Source organism: Melanostigma gelatinosum, assembly GCF_949748355.1.
Source record: "Melanostigma gelatinosum genome assembly, chromosome: 17".
NCBI classification, from domain to species: domain Eukaryota; kingdom Metazoa; phylum Chordata; class Actinopteri; order Perciformes; family Zoarcidae; genus Melanostigma; species Melanostigma gelatinosum.
The window spans coordinates 17,399,179-17,416,067 of NC_136650.1; the positions used below are offsets into that span (position 1 = coordinate 17,399,179).

Consider the following 16,889-nt stretch of genomic DNA (forward strand, 5'->3'; position numbering starts at 1 on the left):
GTTTGTTCCCTCAGCTAAGCAGCCTGACATTATATTGTACATTCATTTCTGAAACGTGCTGTAACGTAACATTGCAAGATGAAAAAAAAAAAAAACCTATGAATTGTATTTTAGACTTGTTTTTTCGTTCAAAAATTTAAAAAAACAACTGAAAAACCATTCCTTTCTTGAATTGATTCGTACCACTTGGACGCTGGTGGTTAGCGCACGAGAGTGAATGTTTACTGAAGAATAACAACACAGCTGAAAGGTGTTAACTGGATTACTCTACTGACAAGCCCGGTGCGTTCTCAGAGCAGCTTGCCTGAGACAGTCCAGTTATTGCCTGATATATAAAATATGAAATAAAAAGAGGTCCGTCTGCTGCTGCTGCCTGACAGTGTGCTGTTCAGCTCGGCGGTACAAGAGAGTGAACATCTGCCCTGGTTGCCTGCTGTCAACCCGTCAGGCCCAAAATAACGTGTACTTCCAGGTGACACTGGCTGATGTTTGGACTGGGAGCTCAGACAGTGGACCAGTGGGTACCGGTACACATCGTGGTGAGAAACGGCACAAGACCAACCAGATGTTCGTCGTTAAACAGCCAGAATAATGGTACACTCAGAGTGATGTATAATCACCTGCAGACACGACGAAAGCTGGAAGGTTTTATCTTCTTTCGTTTGTTAATCAGGCGATAAATGTTCACAATCGAGCAAAAAGTAATAATTTTAGAGGGTGGAAAACCTTCTGTAGGAGAACTAGAGCTGGGGATTGAGCCTTTACTTTGTACCGATGGTAATGTGTCCATTGAACCGTCAACAACTAAAGTGGCATTGAATGTCTGGTGAGATTCATACTCATATTTATTCTGCTCATTTTAGACTGTTTGGTAGAAGGAAAAGTTGTGTACGGCCGACACTGTTTCATGTTTAAGTGCGTCGATTTTCTTATAAAATGAGAAGACAAGTATTGTTTCAGTATTAGCAACAAAACTCAAGCTATAAAATTGAAACATGACTGAATGAGCAGTTTATGTATTTGACTTCCTCTTCATTGTAAGTCGCATTTAAATTCTTCAACTCAACTACATATTAAAGATCAATTTACACTGTAGTGCTTCCAGTTTGAAATGCATTACCTTTGCAGAGAACTGTTTACAGTTACGGTCGGCTACCATCCCATAATAAACAGCAGTGTGGCTTTATTCAAGGCCACAATGTTAGTGCGGGGCAGCGGCGGTCGGGTTACACGAGCACTTCACCGGGACTCTCAGCGATGAGCCACTCTGTGCGTTAGCGGGCAGCGGAGGCAACGCGGCAATCTGTTACATCACGTTGCCGAGGCTCGGCTCACTGCTGCTGCCGGGAAGGATTGCTTATTCAGGCTGACCATTGGCACCCTGGACGACCCATTATGATAAGTGTGTCACTCACTACTATGCCAAAAATACCCTGGCTACTGAATGAGGCGAAGCCACTTAAGGACCTGGCTGGGTCACTGCCTGCCTCATGGTTAGAGTCGAAACTCTGACACTGACGTCAGACACACACACACACAAACACATGCGCTCGGCCAGAGGAAAACATGCTGGGTCATAATCTGAATCACAGACTTTCAAAATGGAATATTAAATGTGCGCGTCACGGCGGCGCAGTCCACTTTTAATCTCAAACATGTTTGAGGCTTTGCTTAAAAAGAAATGAGCGTCTGTTGTTAATTTTCGCTCTTTCAGGTTGAAAGAGGATCAATCCAGCGACAGTTACTGCTTCCCCCCCGCACAGTCACACCGCCACACTTTCAAGTGTCACAACAAGAATCCAAAAGTAAGCGTCAGACAGGCAGCAAATACGGTCTCCTGCCACACCAGCCATAAACAGTGGCACTAAATAGCCTTTTCGCAGTCTGCATGACTTTGTCCCTTTAAACCACGACCGAATCACAACAAACCGATGGCTCCGTATCAATCGGGTACACTGCTGTACAGGGAGAGGTGGCCTGTATACTTGGGTAAACATTGGCCTAATTCTATGAAAAATTAGCTTAATTATTTCGGCCAGATAAAAATAAGCAGCGGCACCGTATACTTTTATCTAAAGAGCTGAAGAGTTCATGTTTGGACATTTTCCAAGTCAGGCTCCAGCTTTGAAAATGACTCGTTTAGTTTTGTAGTTATTTTTCAGGTGAAGTTAAAAATGCCCCTAATTTGGGTCACAATTAAGGATTATATTCTTTATTGATTAATGTATTTTCCTGATTGGTTGTTTGGTCAATAACCTATTTATAAACTAGTGAAACATTGGTGTCTTGGGGGACATTTTTGCTTATGAAGTTAAAAATATCTTTACATATTGATTTTCTGTTGATTGAACAATTCCAGGGGCGCAAACTGATTATTGTCTTCATCGATTAATCCTTCCATCGTTTTGTCAATTCAAAGATCCATAAAATATTCTCCTAAAAGCTGAAATGGACACATTCAAATAGCTTGTTTTGTTCTTCATCCAACAATCCGAAAACACAATATTTAGTTTATCAGTGAAGAACAAGAAAAACATTTGAGAAGCTGGAACCAGAGAACAAACAGACTAAAACAATTGACCAATTAGCAAAATAGGAGCCAATTACTTGTTTATCAATCAACTGATCAACATATTACTGAAGTCGTGATTCAGTTAACAATGATATTCACGAAGATATTTGAATTAATGCGTCCCAACACTAGTTCAAACAACTAAACATGTGTATGAATTTATTTACTGTTAAATCAATGAATCCATATATTTATTAACCGTTTCGGCCAAATAGAGACCGTTTTCCTATTCTACTGGTGGAGAGATCAGCACTGGAATCAAGATGTGAGTTTTGATCCACCATCGCTTTGCAAAGATGACTTCAGTCTGCACACGTTTGATTTTTAACCAGCTCATGCTGGATCTAAACGCACTCCACAGGTTTGGTTTGATTAGCCTGAAACAGTGAAAAGCACATTAGGCTGGGACTAGAGGGCACAATCCACAACAACAGACCTATATGAGTCTTTGCCCCCCTCCCTCACAGAGAGCAAAGGTGAGAGCTGTATGAGAGCTGGGAGGACGCATCATTCTCTACCCTGTAGCATCAACAACTGCACCAATTTAAAGGTTAACCACTTTATTCCATAAAACACACACACACACACCATACATCATGGAAATGAAGTCTGTAGTCCCACACAGGCTCGGTGAAGGATATTACTATGCTAATCTGGAGCATTTTAGAAGGTAAATGTCAAAATAAATGAATACCTTTACATGCCAGCGTGCCCTGATGCAATGGCCCAACTTTGACATTTGTCCGCGGAGGAACTTGTTTTTCTCTCCGTGTTATTTTCTTTCAATGTACAACACTAACACTCGGCATTGCAGTTTATTCTGATAAATAATTCTCACCGCCGGGGATGTAAATCAACTTTCTCGGTCATTAAACCGAATATTTCACCAACCACACATTGGCTGGATGCAGCGACTTGCTGTAGTTTGTGGAAGTCAATAAAAACCCGGAGGCGTTCAGTCAACATTTATCAGCATTTTGCACGGCGGCCGGCGTTTTCACTCTGTTGCTCTTTTTCTTCTGATGGCCTCTGTAACAAACATTCATAGGAATAATTAAGGGGGTCTCATGAATGATGCTACAGACGGCGAAACAACAGACCCCGATTAACGTAAAACGTCCCCATGACGTGCATCTCAAAACTTTAATTTTCTTCCTTTTTCAACTGCAGGCACGTTGCTCCTGTAGTGTGCGAGGGTCACGTAAACAGCATTTATTATCCATATAGATATAGCTCTATATATAGAGATATATCTATATATAGATAATATTATCGTGCATGTAAACGTAGTCACTGTCTGTGGCTGTCAGCGGGAGCGATGCTACAGAAGAAAGACGGATTGCTGGTGACACGTGGAGTAAGAGCAGGTCAGAGGGGCTTCTGAGGCAGCGGCACACACACACACACAAACTCGCAATGACTACCAAGTAACTGCTGCACTTTATACACAAATACACACAGCTGTCAGGGGCAGACGAAGATCATTCACAAAAACACCCCCCCCCCCTGGGTATCACTGACACCGTTTCTCTCTCTCTCTCACACTCACACACACACACACACACAGTTGCCGGGAGGCAGCATGCTGTCCATGTGGCCTGTGGAGAATCATTACTCAGCAGTGCAGACTAAAGAGCTGAGAGTGAACTTCCTTTTTGAATGGTCGGGCTTCCTCTTCCTCTTCCCCCCCCCCCCCACCCACCCCCACCCCCACACACACACACACACACACACACACACACATAGCTGGAAGTTGTGTCGTATGTTTTCTTGGAAACGTGCGTTGTTTCTACTGAATAAGAGCGAATCAGAGCCAGCTGTCACTCTCTAGTGTTAGTGTGCAGGTTGATACCGTACTGTCCAGTGACGCAAGCCGTATCCGTCTTCAGTTATAGTTTGAATCTCTTTTCTCTAAAGGCAGTGGATGTTTGGTATTGTGTCTTAATGGCTAACTTTAATACCGTAATAACTACAGCAGCAGTTTAAGATTATATTCATGATAGATCGGGCCTGCTCTGCAGATTGTTTCCTCGATTAATCGTTTAATCTATGAAATGACAATAAATATTGAGAAAAAACAAGGCTTATCGCCACAACTTGATAGAAAACAGAAACAGCAAATCCTCACATTCGGATGAACTGGAACCAGGAAATATTTAGCACGTTTGCTTTCACAATAACTCAACAATTAATTCGTTAAAGAATGAATCTATCACCAAGCTACCAATGGTTGCAGATAAACTCATTTCATCACACGTGACATGGAAAAGCATCACATCTACATATTTGATTTTAAAAAAAAACAGAAGATGTGCAGAGGGATGAAATGATTATTCCGTTCATTAATTGATGAACTTGTTTCTTTATATAATCAAAACAAAAACAAAACCTTTAATTCTAGTTACTTAACTTTGATAATGTCTTGCTTTTTTAACTTGTGTGATAATAAAGTAAATATCTTTGGACTGTTAGTCGGCGAAACAAGACATTCAAAGACTTTACGATATTGTGACAGTGAGAACGTGTTGTCAGACATTTATGGACCAGTTAATACTGAAATAAATCATTGACTGCAGCTCTTGTTGTCAATTCATAGTCTGTTAATATTTGAACACCTTTTGTCTTTGTGATGACTTCAAATCTCACGGCAAAAAAAAAGATTTTTTTTAAGTCCTACTCTAGTGTGAAGGACTTTGCTTCTAGTCTACACATTCCCAGTGTGATCTCACATAAAAAGTGTCCGGCATATCCTCAAAATGACAAAGTTAGCGAAGCTTTGGTGTGTTACATAAAAGCACAACGGTCCGTTCGATGCTTTAATTAGCTTTACTTTTGAATAACAATGCAGAGACAGGCACGGTGTTTGCTGTTAAATGTATTCCATATATTACTTGTTTGACACAGTGAAGCTGTCGTGAAAGTGTTTATTTGTTTGCTACTTTCCCCAATTTGCAGCGGGGCTTCCCTTGTACATCAACAGCGGTGCGTCTATTAGCAGCAGTCGCTTTTTTGCCATTTTTCATGATGTTTTTCAACTGTTGGGACTTTCTCAAAAGAAATGTTTCCAAAGTGTCTTCGATTATAATTTAATTCTAACTCAATTTGTAAAGTCGGCGTTGCGGCGCTGAGGGGGCATCCCTAATGGCTCGCTCTCATACGTGAGGCGGAGGAAACACCTGGCGTTATAGCATCCAAAACAACCCACGTCAGAGGATATTTGTTTGTGAGCGAGGCATAGTAAAAAAAAAAAAAGCATAATATTAGCCCTCGCCCACCACTCAATTAACACCATTAATCCATCTTCAGCAGGTGGCCCCGGGCAGGTGAACGGCTCCATAAAAGCCATCCATCGAATGATTACCGGCGATATATCCGCCAATTTAAAAAAAGGCAGACCGTGCCGCTGTTAATGAACGGAGAGTCGGAGCGTTTAATGAACTCGGCTAAAATATGGCCGGTAGCCCTCATCACAGACAGAGTCTCTCCACTGTTTGCAGTCAAACATCAAACACGCAGGACAACAGTGTGGAAACTTTTCCCTTCAGCGTTCCGTCCACGAGAGAGAGGCCCTGACCTCACGGTACCAGGTCCGGGATTATATCCATTTAAAGTAATGTGTTCTCTGGACCGGCACTGGAGACACAAGCTGTCATCTACAGCGAGCGTTATACCCAGAGTTATTTAAATACTCTCTCCAACATTTAGACGTTACAGCAAAGATAAGAAAGCTGCTGACTCTAGTTTGACGCCTGAAATAAAAAAGACACGTGTAGTCATTGTTTACCAGAAGTAAAGATTAAGACTACACACGTGTTTGTGTACTTTATCCAGTGAGATGACTGTTGGTACACATCAAGAGCTGACAGTTAAGAAATGAAACAAACTAAACATTATATGAGCAACTTATTCTATTCAACTGATTCTAATAAGCTAATGACTCCCATTTGTTAACTAAAATATGTTAATTAAATGAATTATATGATTAAAACAAGTCCTTAGTAATAACACGTAGGACCATAACCTGTGTGATTAGGGTTAGGGTTCAATATGGGTATTGTAGGGTTGACCATTGGTGCGTTAAATAAATATTGACACTAAGAGACTTTTGACAGATAATCATCAGTAATGTGGATATAACGAGTAAGGGTCACAGTCTGGTAAGTTTAGAAAATGACCGGAAAAGACAACACGTATGCCAGATTACAATATCCATACTCTAAGACAATATCTAGTCTCATATCACAATATAATACTGATGTATTGCCCAGTCCTACTTGTGGTCATCTCAGTAGTGTCCCAAACAAAACATGGCTTGAACTGTGGTCCCAAAAGAAGTGCATAATAAGTCATATTATTGACTGAAGTGATGTCAAATAAAATCCACTCCACCGTGTGAAAATAGATAGAAGCTTCAGCTGCGCAAAGCGAGATGCTGCCCATTTATCCGGTTTACCTAAATTAAAGCCGAGTGGACACTTCTCTGCAGACAGGAGGGGACAAATTGAAACAAAAAAAGAGAAACCCAACGTTCCTCAAAACAGCGGTGAGCGGGACCACAGAAGAAGACATTTCTCATCCCTTTTGGTAAATTATTATTTTGAAGAAATCGCTTGTCACATACAGTCTACCGTTTACTTTGTTGTGAAGCAGCAATCAACATGTGTGAATAAGTTGCACCTCAGAGTTTACAGCAACATGTGGAGGTGTCACTTCTCCAGATAAACAGTCCGTTGATGAGGAGGACCTGTCTTTCGTAGCAAAGCGATGCACGTGTACCATTTGCAGGAATAAAACAATGTATATCAATATTTTACTGTGGATCGGGGAAAAATAACATTACCGGGATAATCGTAAATATGGTCAGAGGAGACGTGATAAAGTTGTGTAGCTCACTAACGTGGTAGAGAAATAAAAGAGTTGTCATGTAAGCTACTGTAACCTGCCGGAAAAAAAAGAAAGAAGAAGAAGCTGTGACACTCTGCTGACACCTCGGTTGCTTGTAAACACAACTGTAGCCAGACCAGCCCTCTCACGTGGCCACGAGACACCGGAGAGAGCGCGCACAAGTCTCCGCAACTCCTGATCTGGAAACAGTGGAGAACACGGTCGTACAACGAGGCTGCGTGGCCACACCTACTCTATGTGCTGTACCAGAGTCAGCCGACTTGAACGAGCGGTGCACACAGTGTACCAAACAAACAGCCAAGAAAGAGAAAGAAACTTGGGGAGCATGTCTGAAGTCAGCAACTAAAATAAAAAAAATGACAGCAGAGATGTGATTCAGTGTACGAGAGAGCTGCTCAAATAAAAACAATGGTGGAGCTTCATGAGTACAGTCATCATGCAAATTACTGCAGTGGGTGGAACTGAACAAAATGTGTTCTCAAAACGCTATAAATAGACTCAACCAGCACGCTTTTATTCTGAAATAAATACTTCTGGTGTGTATTCCCGTTGATATGGGAGAACATCAAAGATTATGCACACACACAAAATATATATACATTCTAAGATTACATAAATGGATATTTTTTCAAAATGGATAAAACACACCGTGTGTCTCTATGTTGTCTCGACACGGTGGAGGGACACATAAACTGGGCTGTGTGTGTTTCTTTTCTGCAGCCTTCCATTAGATGCAATTATAAATGGCCGAGAGCAGAGGGATGGGGGAGCCAATCAGATCTCGGCTCGCATGTCAACCTAAGACCAACTGTCTCCTGGCTCTGACAGCAGGATTTTTACCTCCATAATTCAAATCCCAAAGCAAAAGGCAATCTGCACAACTTCCAAACCCAGCGGGGCCCGTGTGTTTACAAAGCCGGCACATGGAGGCAGAGGGGGGGAGGGAAAGGGCAGAACCGAACCACAATGAATGAAGGAAGAAACTCCTCACAATCACACTTTTGATCCGAGTAAACACTTATAGCACGGATGCAATTGTTGCCGTTCACTGGAATGTGACACAACGGCGGCGCTTGTCTTTTTTTTAACCGATAAGAGGGGGTCTATTTTCTTAATAATTATGCAAAATGCTATTTTAACGGCGGTCACTTGCATCTTGTTTATCGCAATGACAGCTGTTGACACAACTTTGATAGCACAACACACACACACACACACACCCAAAAAAGAAGCTGTTCTCTCACAGAAACATACAACTTTACACAGCACTTTAAATCTACAAGGAGGCTGAAGAAGCACTGCGAAGATATATCGCTTTATCTCCTCTCTACACACACACACACACACACACACACACTCTCTCTCCTCACAAACTCCTGCTCTACTTAGTCAAACTCTGTCCCTGTTACCCAGCAGGGACACACACTCACACACTAATGCCAACAACTCGGGAAGTTGCTTCTAACAGAATATGTGGGTTCTTTCTCTTGTCTAAAGACACTGTTTGCAGGGGGGGTGGTATTGGGAGAAAGAGAGAGAGAGGCAGCCATTTTAGAGCTTCTTAGCTACATAGACAATGGCTGGTCCAGCGCAATATGCAACTCTACTGTGCTTTCTCTGAGCTATTTTGGTGGGTTTAACTCAGTCGAAGTGTGTCCGTGCAGTAAGTGGAGTTTACCTGGTTTCTGCTGGGAGGTTGTCCAGTGTTTCCCGGGCTCATGGGAGGCTGGTGGTGGCCCCTTTGTTGTTGCCAACCCGGATGGACCCCACCATACTGACTGCTGCCCATGTCTCCTGCACCCTTGCCGGCGGCCCCTTCCTGATTGTTATAGTCTCCTTGCGGGTAATTCGGGTAGCTCCTCGCGGAGCTCGGGGACGTCAAAAGCTGATTTAAAGTCGGCGTGGACGTGGGTTGCTGTGTCCCCACGTTATACCTCTGATTGTTGTAAGAGGCAGCCATAGCGGTGGTTCCTCCTGCTGGCTGCTGCTTGCCTGGCTGCCCCCCAGCCGCCGGGGGCTGGTTGTTACGCGGGGCGTTCATGGCCCCGTATCCTTGGCCCTGGTAAGAAGAAGAAGAAGAAGAAGAGGAAGAAGAAGAGGAAGAAGTCCTGTTCTGGAACGGGCTGTAGTTGTTATAGTGGTTCGGGTAGCCGTGCTCGTGCGAATTGGGGTTCGGGTACGGGTCCATCATGCCCGGCCCCGATGCAGCTGCCATGCCAGGGCTTTGTTGTCCGCCATGTTGATGAAAAGGGGCCCGGCTGTAGTGCTGGTTGTAACCATAAGGAGGTGGAGGAAAGGGTCCCTGGTGGTGGTGGTGTCCCATTCCGGGATGGTTATTCCCTTCGCTTGAATCATTCTGATTATTATTATTTACCCTGGGCACATTCCCGTTGCCGTTCTTCATGTCCGGATCCCCTCCTCCTCCTCCTCCTCCTCCACCACCACCAGCATCGGTCCCGTCCTGCAGCTCCTTCTGGCCGGGAGATCCGCCGTCAGGTCCCGGTTCCTTATTTTCATGCTGTTTCTCTCCCAGTACCGACTCCTCCTGCGGGTCCCGATCCGGCTTTTTGAGTTCGGATGGCGGGCTAGTGTTGAGAGTGGCGACGCTAGCGACCTGAGCGGCCATGATATCGCTCTCTCTCTCGCTCCTCCACTCTTTCTCTCTAGCTCGCTCTCAGCACGGCGACTCACTCACAATCAAACTCCGAATAACCATTGAATATAAATACAATTATACTTGTAACAACGTACCCTGTACTGTCCCGATTCATTCCCCCCTTTGCCCTCCGCCCGGACCGGTATCCGGTAATCCACCGCGACTCCGTTTAAAACTTAAAACAGAGAGGGGAAAGTTTGTGAAAAGAAAAAATATATAAATACAGAGCCAGGGAAATGAAATTTTTTCGCCGACACAAGTGTGTGTATGTGTGTGTTGGAGGGGGGGGCTTCTGTTACAGAACGAGATCGCGAGCTAGAAATCAACCAAACCAGCACGAGGCTCCGCGAGACACAGCCATCTTACCGACCTGTCGGGAGAAAACGAAAACCCGGAGCGGAGTAACGGTGAAAACTGGATCCGGACTATCCAATAACAACATTGTTTAAACCCAAAGAAGAGACATTATTGTATGTCTAATGCGCTTTAAACTGAGCTACAAAAGCCCTGTTGTTAATATAAAGTACTGTTATATTAAGTGTTGCATTTAGGGGAATACATATATAAAAAACACATGCATAGTGTCTATAATGTATGCTTGTATGCAACTACATGATGCAATTTGCTTTTGGATACACTTAGTAAGATATCCTAAGAAGTAAAAATACATATTTAACTTCAGTTTAATCATGTTTTAAATAGCCACACGTTTTCACATACAAGGCTGCTAAACTGCTAAATGCCAGACTTTGTGCCTAATGTTTTATAGTGTTAAACAATTCAAATGTCCATTTTACCATACTATTCTACCTTAAAGTGTACGTCACAACTGTTCTGATTACTGCTTAACACACGAGCTGTGTGTGTTCCTCTGCGTTAGTGTTACAATGTATTAAAGTGTTACATTCATTTGTGCACTTTATCTGATTAGCTTGTTTAAAGGAGTGGAGAGGAAAAATAGGCTAGTGTCATCTTCTGTTAAGAATGGGCTAATGGGTGGGAAGTGACTGCTTCCATGTGTCGACAACAGCAAATGAGAGGAGTCAGTACAGCGGAGGAAAAGTGGAGGAAAAGCATGAAATCACAACCTGTGTGTGTGTGTGTGTGTGTGTGTGTGTGTGTGTGTGTGTGTGTGTGTGTGTGTGTGTGTGTGTGTGTGTGTGTGTGTGTGTGTGACAGAGAGAGAGAGGGAGGGTGGAAAGGGAAGAAGGATGGGGGATGGACTGAGCCAGTCACAGAGCAGGAAGTGAAGATACAAAAAGAGAAACAGTGGTGGTGGAAAAGTGACAGTGTGTATAAGGCCACTGAAATCCAACACATCACATGTCTGTTAAAAGCGACATCTCACAAGCAGCACACGAGAGCGCGAGGAGATTTGGAGAAAGCATAAAGTCTCCCGATACAATTAATAGGAACAGACACAGTATGTCTCTCCACCACTCTCTCTCTCTCGCGCGCGCGCGCTCCCCACCCCCTTTCTTCGTGCTCTCTGCCTGCCTCGCGCTCTCCTAGCAGCAGCAAGCAGAAGCAGCAGCCTTTCGTGCTGCTTTCGCGTGCTGTCGGAACTTTTGCTATCACGCCCTGAGTCAGAAACGAATGACACATAACACAGGATGAAATTAAAACAGTGTCAGGAAAAAGTATGACGGTTTTTTTCTACCACTGCCTGCCTCAGTTTGTCGGTGAGGTGATATGTTAAAGTTAGTTGCAGCACGTGTGTGAAAGCTCTGTGAGACATACATCAAAACACACAAATGGCATTAGATACAGTGATATAGAGGTACAATAGTAACCCTTAATAGTTCTACTAAGTGTACAGCAAACAATAATGTAGTAGTAATCCACATTTAAACATGTGGATTATTGTAGAATTAAGTAGAGCAGTGAATAAGTCACAACTGATATATTCAAAACAAGATCATGTGAAAATATATTCTAATGAAAATATACAAAAGTATTGAGGCTCTTGTGTGGTGATACATCATCAGCATATGCACCCAATTCTTGACAAATGAGAGTGCATGAAATATTATTTTCTATTTGTTTCTTTTCGAAGAAAATATATTCATCATCTGCTATTTTCTGCCTTTATTTGAGCTAAGCAGCTCTGAGATACACAGAGACATTGAGAAAACAAGCTGAGAAATCAAATTCCGACTTATATTTCAGCATGACGTGTAATTACTTCCAAGCACGATAATGCTGCTGCGACATTGTGCGTTTACGAGCCTCGGGTGGAGAACGTGAAGGCAGCATCGCCGCTTGCAAAAGCAGCAGAACTTTGCTATGTGAATGTGGGGGATGGGAAGCAGCAGCTCTCTGCTCTGCTCAGCCCTTTCTCTCTATAATGCGGGGCTTTCTGCTCGCACTGCTCCACTCTCTGTCTGTGGAAAAAGAGATCCTCTTTTACTTTTAAGTTTTCACTTAGAAACCAACACAAATACCCGCATGTATTTGAAAGCTGCAAAATACAAGCTTTTTGTATGTTTATTAAAGGAGAGTATGCAGGGTGGAGGGGGTCAGCTCAGCTGCTGTCTGCTTATATAGGCTAAATGGGAGGAGTGTGTACGTGTGCGTGCACGTGTATTTGTGTGTGCGTGTGTGCGTGTAGCAGAAAGCGCAGAGACTAGGCTGTAAGGGAGGAGGGGGTAGGGAGCTTCTTTTTCTTTTTAGCATAAACTTGCTGTTTATTATCAAGGGGTGCAGTCTCTCTTCTTCTTTTCTTTTTTTTTTAAACACAGCACTACAATCTGCTTTCCACACTCAGTTTCTCCGGGTCTTATTTTAGACATGGCTTTCAAAAATGTGCTGTATTTTCAGCGCGCTCACCTTGAAAAATATGTATCTGTTGTTCAGCTGTCTGCAGGGCTCTGTGCAGCTGCAAAGTGACTTAAAAGCACCAAGATCATATGCTACATCTCTGTGGGAGAGCAACAACATGATGCTAAAGACCTCCTGTGCAGCTAAGAGTTTCATGCATTTATTTATGCGATTCTTGTTTTACAAGGATATGGTGTGCTCTAAAATGCAATCCTGCGCGTCCAGACAAGCTCAACAGCCAGAAAGAGGACCTCCTTAAAGCAGAATTAGTATGGATACTGTGGTTGTTGTAATTATTACGACTTGGAAAGCAGAGCCTTTTACTCTGAAATACTGAAGCTGAATCAGAAAAAGGGGTAGCTAGAGGAGTTTACAGTCAATACTACAATTGTTTTGCATGTGTCGTCACTGTAACCTGTGACCACCCAGTAACATGATGGAAAAGAGTTCCCATGAAACCCTCTCACTGTAATTCTCTTGTCATAATCTTGTCTGGCTCATGTAGCATAAGAGTCACACTTCCCACATGGTCCCATAGTACATGGTGCCCTGTGTCTGTCTTTTGTCTTGTTGAGAATCATCCAAACAAAAGAAGAAGAAGGAAAAAATCCGAATTTATTTCCAGATTGTTGCACAAATTCTGCCTGGACTCACATTTGGCTCCTTGCTCTGACAGTTGATATTGTGTGTGTTGAGAGTCACAGAGAGCGAGAGAGACCCCCCCCCCCCCCCCCCCCCAGGATGATGATTTAAGAGTGTTTACTTGTGCCCCACTGCCGCCTCCCTGCGAGGATGACCGTGATGCATCACCTTCGGCACCGATGCCAAAGGCTTCCCCCGGGCCGTCACCAAGGTAGCAGCTTGGACTTCGTCCAGAAGAACGTTTCTCTTGTAATCATTATTAAATTGATATTGAAGAGAAGAAAAAGACGGGGACAATGAGAGCCGTGGTGAAAAAACTTAATTTTAAAGATGCAAAGCGTTAGGGGGGGGGGGGAGGTCATTATTCATGTCACAGAGTTATGAATGAAAACATTTCAGTGGACAAGCTAGGGCCATAAATATTTTACTAACTTAACTAAGCCAAAAATATTCCATCTCTGTTAATTTATCTATGCCTTTGATATTCTTAAATATGCATTTTTAATGTAGTAACTTTCTTCAATTAATCTCCGCTTTGAACAGTGAAAGTGTCACTCTTGTTGAGCATGTTAACTGATGACTGATCATTCAGGAGTTTTTCTTTTCATTTGAATCCCTTGGGATCCAGTCTGGGAATGGAGCCATGCAATCACCAAGACAACCCAATAATGTGGCGTGGAATTCTCTGACAAGAGTGGAGTTGAATTCAGACACACACACACGCGCACACACACACACGGTATGCACACCCACGTGTGCAACAGCCAAACACAGCTCATACCTGACAATAACATACACACTGAGAATTTATGGCCGTCAAGAGTCTGTCATTAACGCATACTTGGGCCAAACATCAGTGGCAAATCCCACAGTGACGTTGTCCTGGCACACACACACACACACACACACACACACACAATCACCACAGTTGGGTCCTGTCCAGATGGTTGCCAGGCAGCAGTTCAACGCATAGTCTGGAGTGTGTAGAGGAAGGAAGTGCCACTTTGCGAAGTGCAATGGGCATCCGGCTCGTTCCCAGACGCTGTGTGTGTGCGTGTGTGGAACATGCCGTTTAGACTTACACCTGACAAACACACACCCACCACGTTGTAAACACTGCAGGAATAAGGAATGTGCAATAAAGAAATTTAAAAAAAAGCCCCACGTGGTTTCCTCCTGGGTTCCTTAATAAATGCGGACAATCGGTTTCACATTGGCCTTCAAAAAATAACCACAGCCTCTCGTCACAGTCAGGGCCGCAGCGTACGTTTAATCCAAACATACAGCTTTGATAGATGAAAGGATATTAAAAAGCACTTGTGGAATTATTTCGCTGCCTTATAAGGTCATATTTCAGATTAATCTTTCAGCCATTATTCTTACCTGATTTGATCAAATGGGATCAAACTTTTCAAGAGCCACAGCTCACCCTGAACTGCTTAGCAGACATTCAATCAGTTGCTCCTCTCTCCTTGTATTGTTATCTGCCAGGCAGAGAAATCCTCTCTGCTCCTCCGGTGACAATAGACTGGGGGACCTCGATGCCCCAAAAACAGGCTTTCAAATCAAATCAGATGGGACATATTCAGGTTACACTGGAGCACTTCTATCTACCTTTGTGTGTGTGCATGTGTGTGTGTGTGTGTGTGTGTGTGTGTGTGTGTGCGTGTGTTGATAATTTGTTTTTGAAAATCTCTGAATTCATAAAGTCCACACAGTCACACAGGCACCAGCGCTGAATTCCAAACGCTCTATTTTCTCGCAGTGTGTTCAAGCGAAGGAAGGACCCCGATCTCAACAAAGCCAGGCAAGGTAAAGAGCAGCCGAGACTGTGGTGTGTGTCCACCCTGCAAGGACAGAGAAGTGCTCACTCTGTTTTCAGTGGGCATGAAAGGAAACTGCTGGGAATCGTTTCTAGTGAGGGAGCTCATCACTGCGAGCACACTGGGAACTGCTCCATTGTGGGTCACAGAGCCCAGTATGTGAGCTCCTCCTCGCCTGACAAACAGTCCCATCCCTGCAAAATCACACAGAGCATCTTGTTTCGCGTTTCAGCTGCGAGGTATAGGGCCAAAATATAGTGGTCCTCCAAGGGAAAGAGATGCAATACATCTTTAAATATAGTTTCATCAGTTCTGTTAACATCTTTTGGGCCAGTCACACCATACAAATATGGAAAGTCTTGCTTAAATCTTTGCAAAACAGGTGGCGCTAGCTGTCAAGCTAAGGGCTAACCCGCTAGTAAGAAACATGCACTGAAGTCAGCTTGCCAACTGTCAGCGAGCTATAGTTTGGTTCCCAGTCGTGGCAATTGTCATAATTTCATCGATTTTGCTTTCATTTGCGAAGCCATTCCTCGGAGCGCTGCAAAAACATCAATATGCATGAGGCGATTTTTATGGATTCAAAATGACATGAATAAAAATAAATTATATAATCAATGATAATACGAGTAAATTGTAAATACAGACGCAATTTGCAGGCTAATATAAACATGAAATAACTATATATATGTTATTGTATATAGCTGTTAAATGTTTACATCCGTTCTACTTTTTTTGCTGCCCTTTTTTATTCTTCATACATATATTTTCTTGTTTATTGTAAATTTGTGTTTGTACATTGAGAGCGGAGTGGAAACCGGAGACACATTCCATGTATGCATAAGCATACATGGCCAATAAAGTTGATTCTGGTTCTGATTCTGATAAGATAATAATCAAAATACTCTTTCAAACTCAGCTCATTTCATGGAAAGTCTTTTTCTGAATTGTTATTTCTCAATGCCACTTGTCATTACAAAGTCTTTGTCTGTCAATCAAGTAAAATAGCCAATCACATTATCACATAAGTGGCCCTGCCCTGTTTGTCTTGCAGACTGTAGGTAATAAAACACAACAAACCATCCAGAAAATTGGCATTGTGAAATAAAATCACTGGAAAAAAAGACATTGATGGAATAGGCATAACGTTTTATTACAGTCAACTTTAATTTGTTTGAAATATACATAATTATTTAAAGAATGTGGTGGTGGTTATATTGTATTTTGTCCGTGTTTATTCATTTCATGTTTTATCTATTTTTAATCTTGAACACTTTCCATCTCCACAAACTTTGTACAGTGTTCACAAACAATACAAATGAGAAGCATTTTACAGCTTTAAACTTTATTACAATACGTACAGGTACATACATAAACCCATCCTACGTATTTTAGGAGCAGTGGGCTGCTGTAAACTGGAGCCAGGAATGGAACCGCCAACCATAAGTTGTAAGGATGGGCCTCACTCCCC

The 16,889-nt window shown here is 42.9% G+C and overlaps 1 protein-coding gene across 2 annotated transcripts in view; it reads right to left on the reverse strand.

Moving 5' to 3' along the window:
• Window positions 1-10,241, reverse strand: part of arid1ab (AT-rich interactive domain 1Ab) — a 45,045-nt gene extending 34,804 nt beyond the window's left edge. For both annotated transcript variants that reach the window (XM_079288733.1, XM_079288732.1), the window contains exon 1: window positions 9,156-10,241. In XM_079288733.1, the coding sequence (XP_079144859.1) occupies window positions 9,156-10,103 (948 nt within the window). In that variant the 5' untranslated portion in view covers window positions 10,104-10,241. The remainder of the gene's footprint in view (window positions 1-9,155) is intronic.
• Window positions 10,242-16,889: the final 6,648 nt, after the last annotated feature.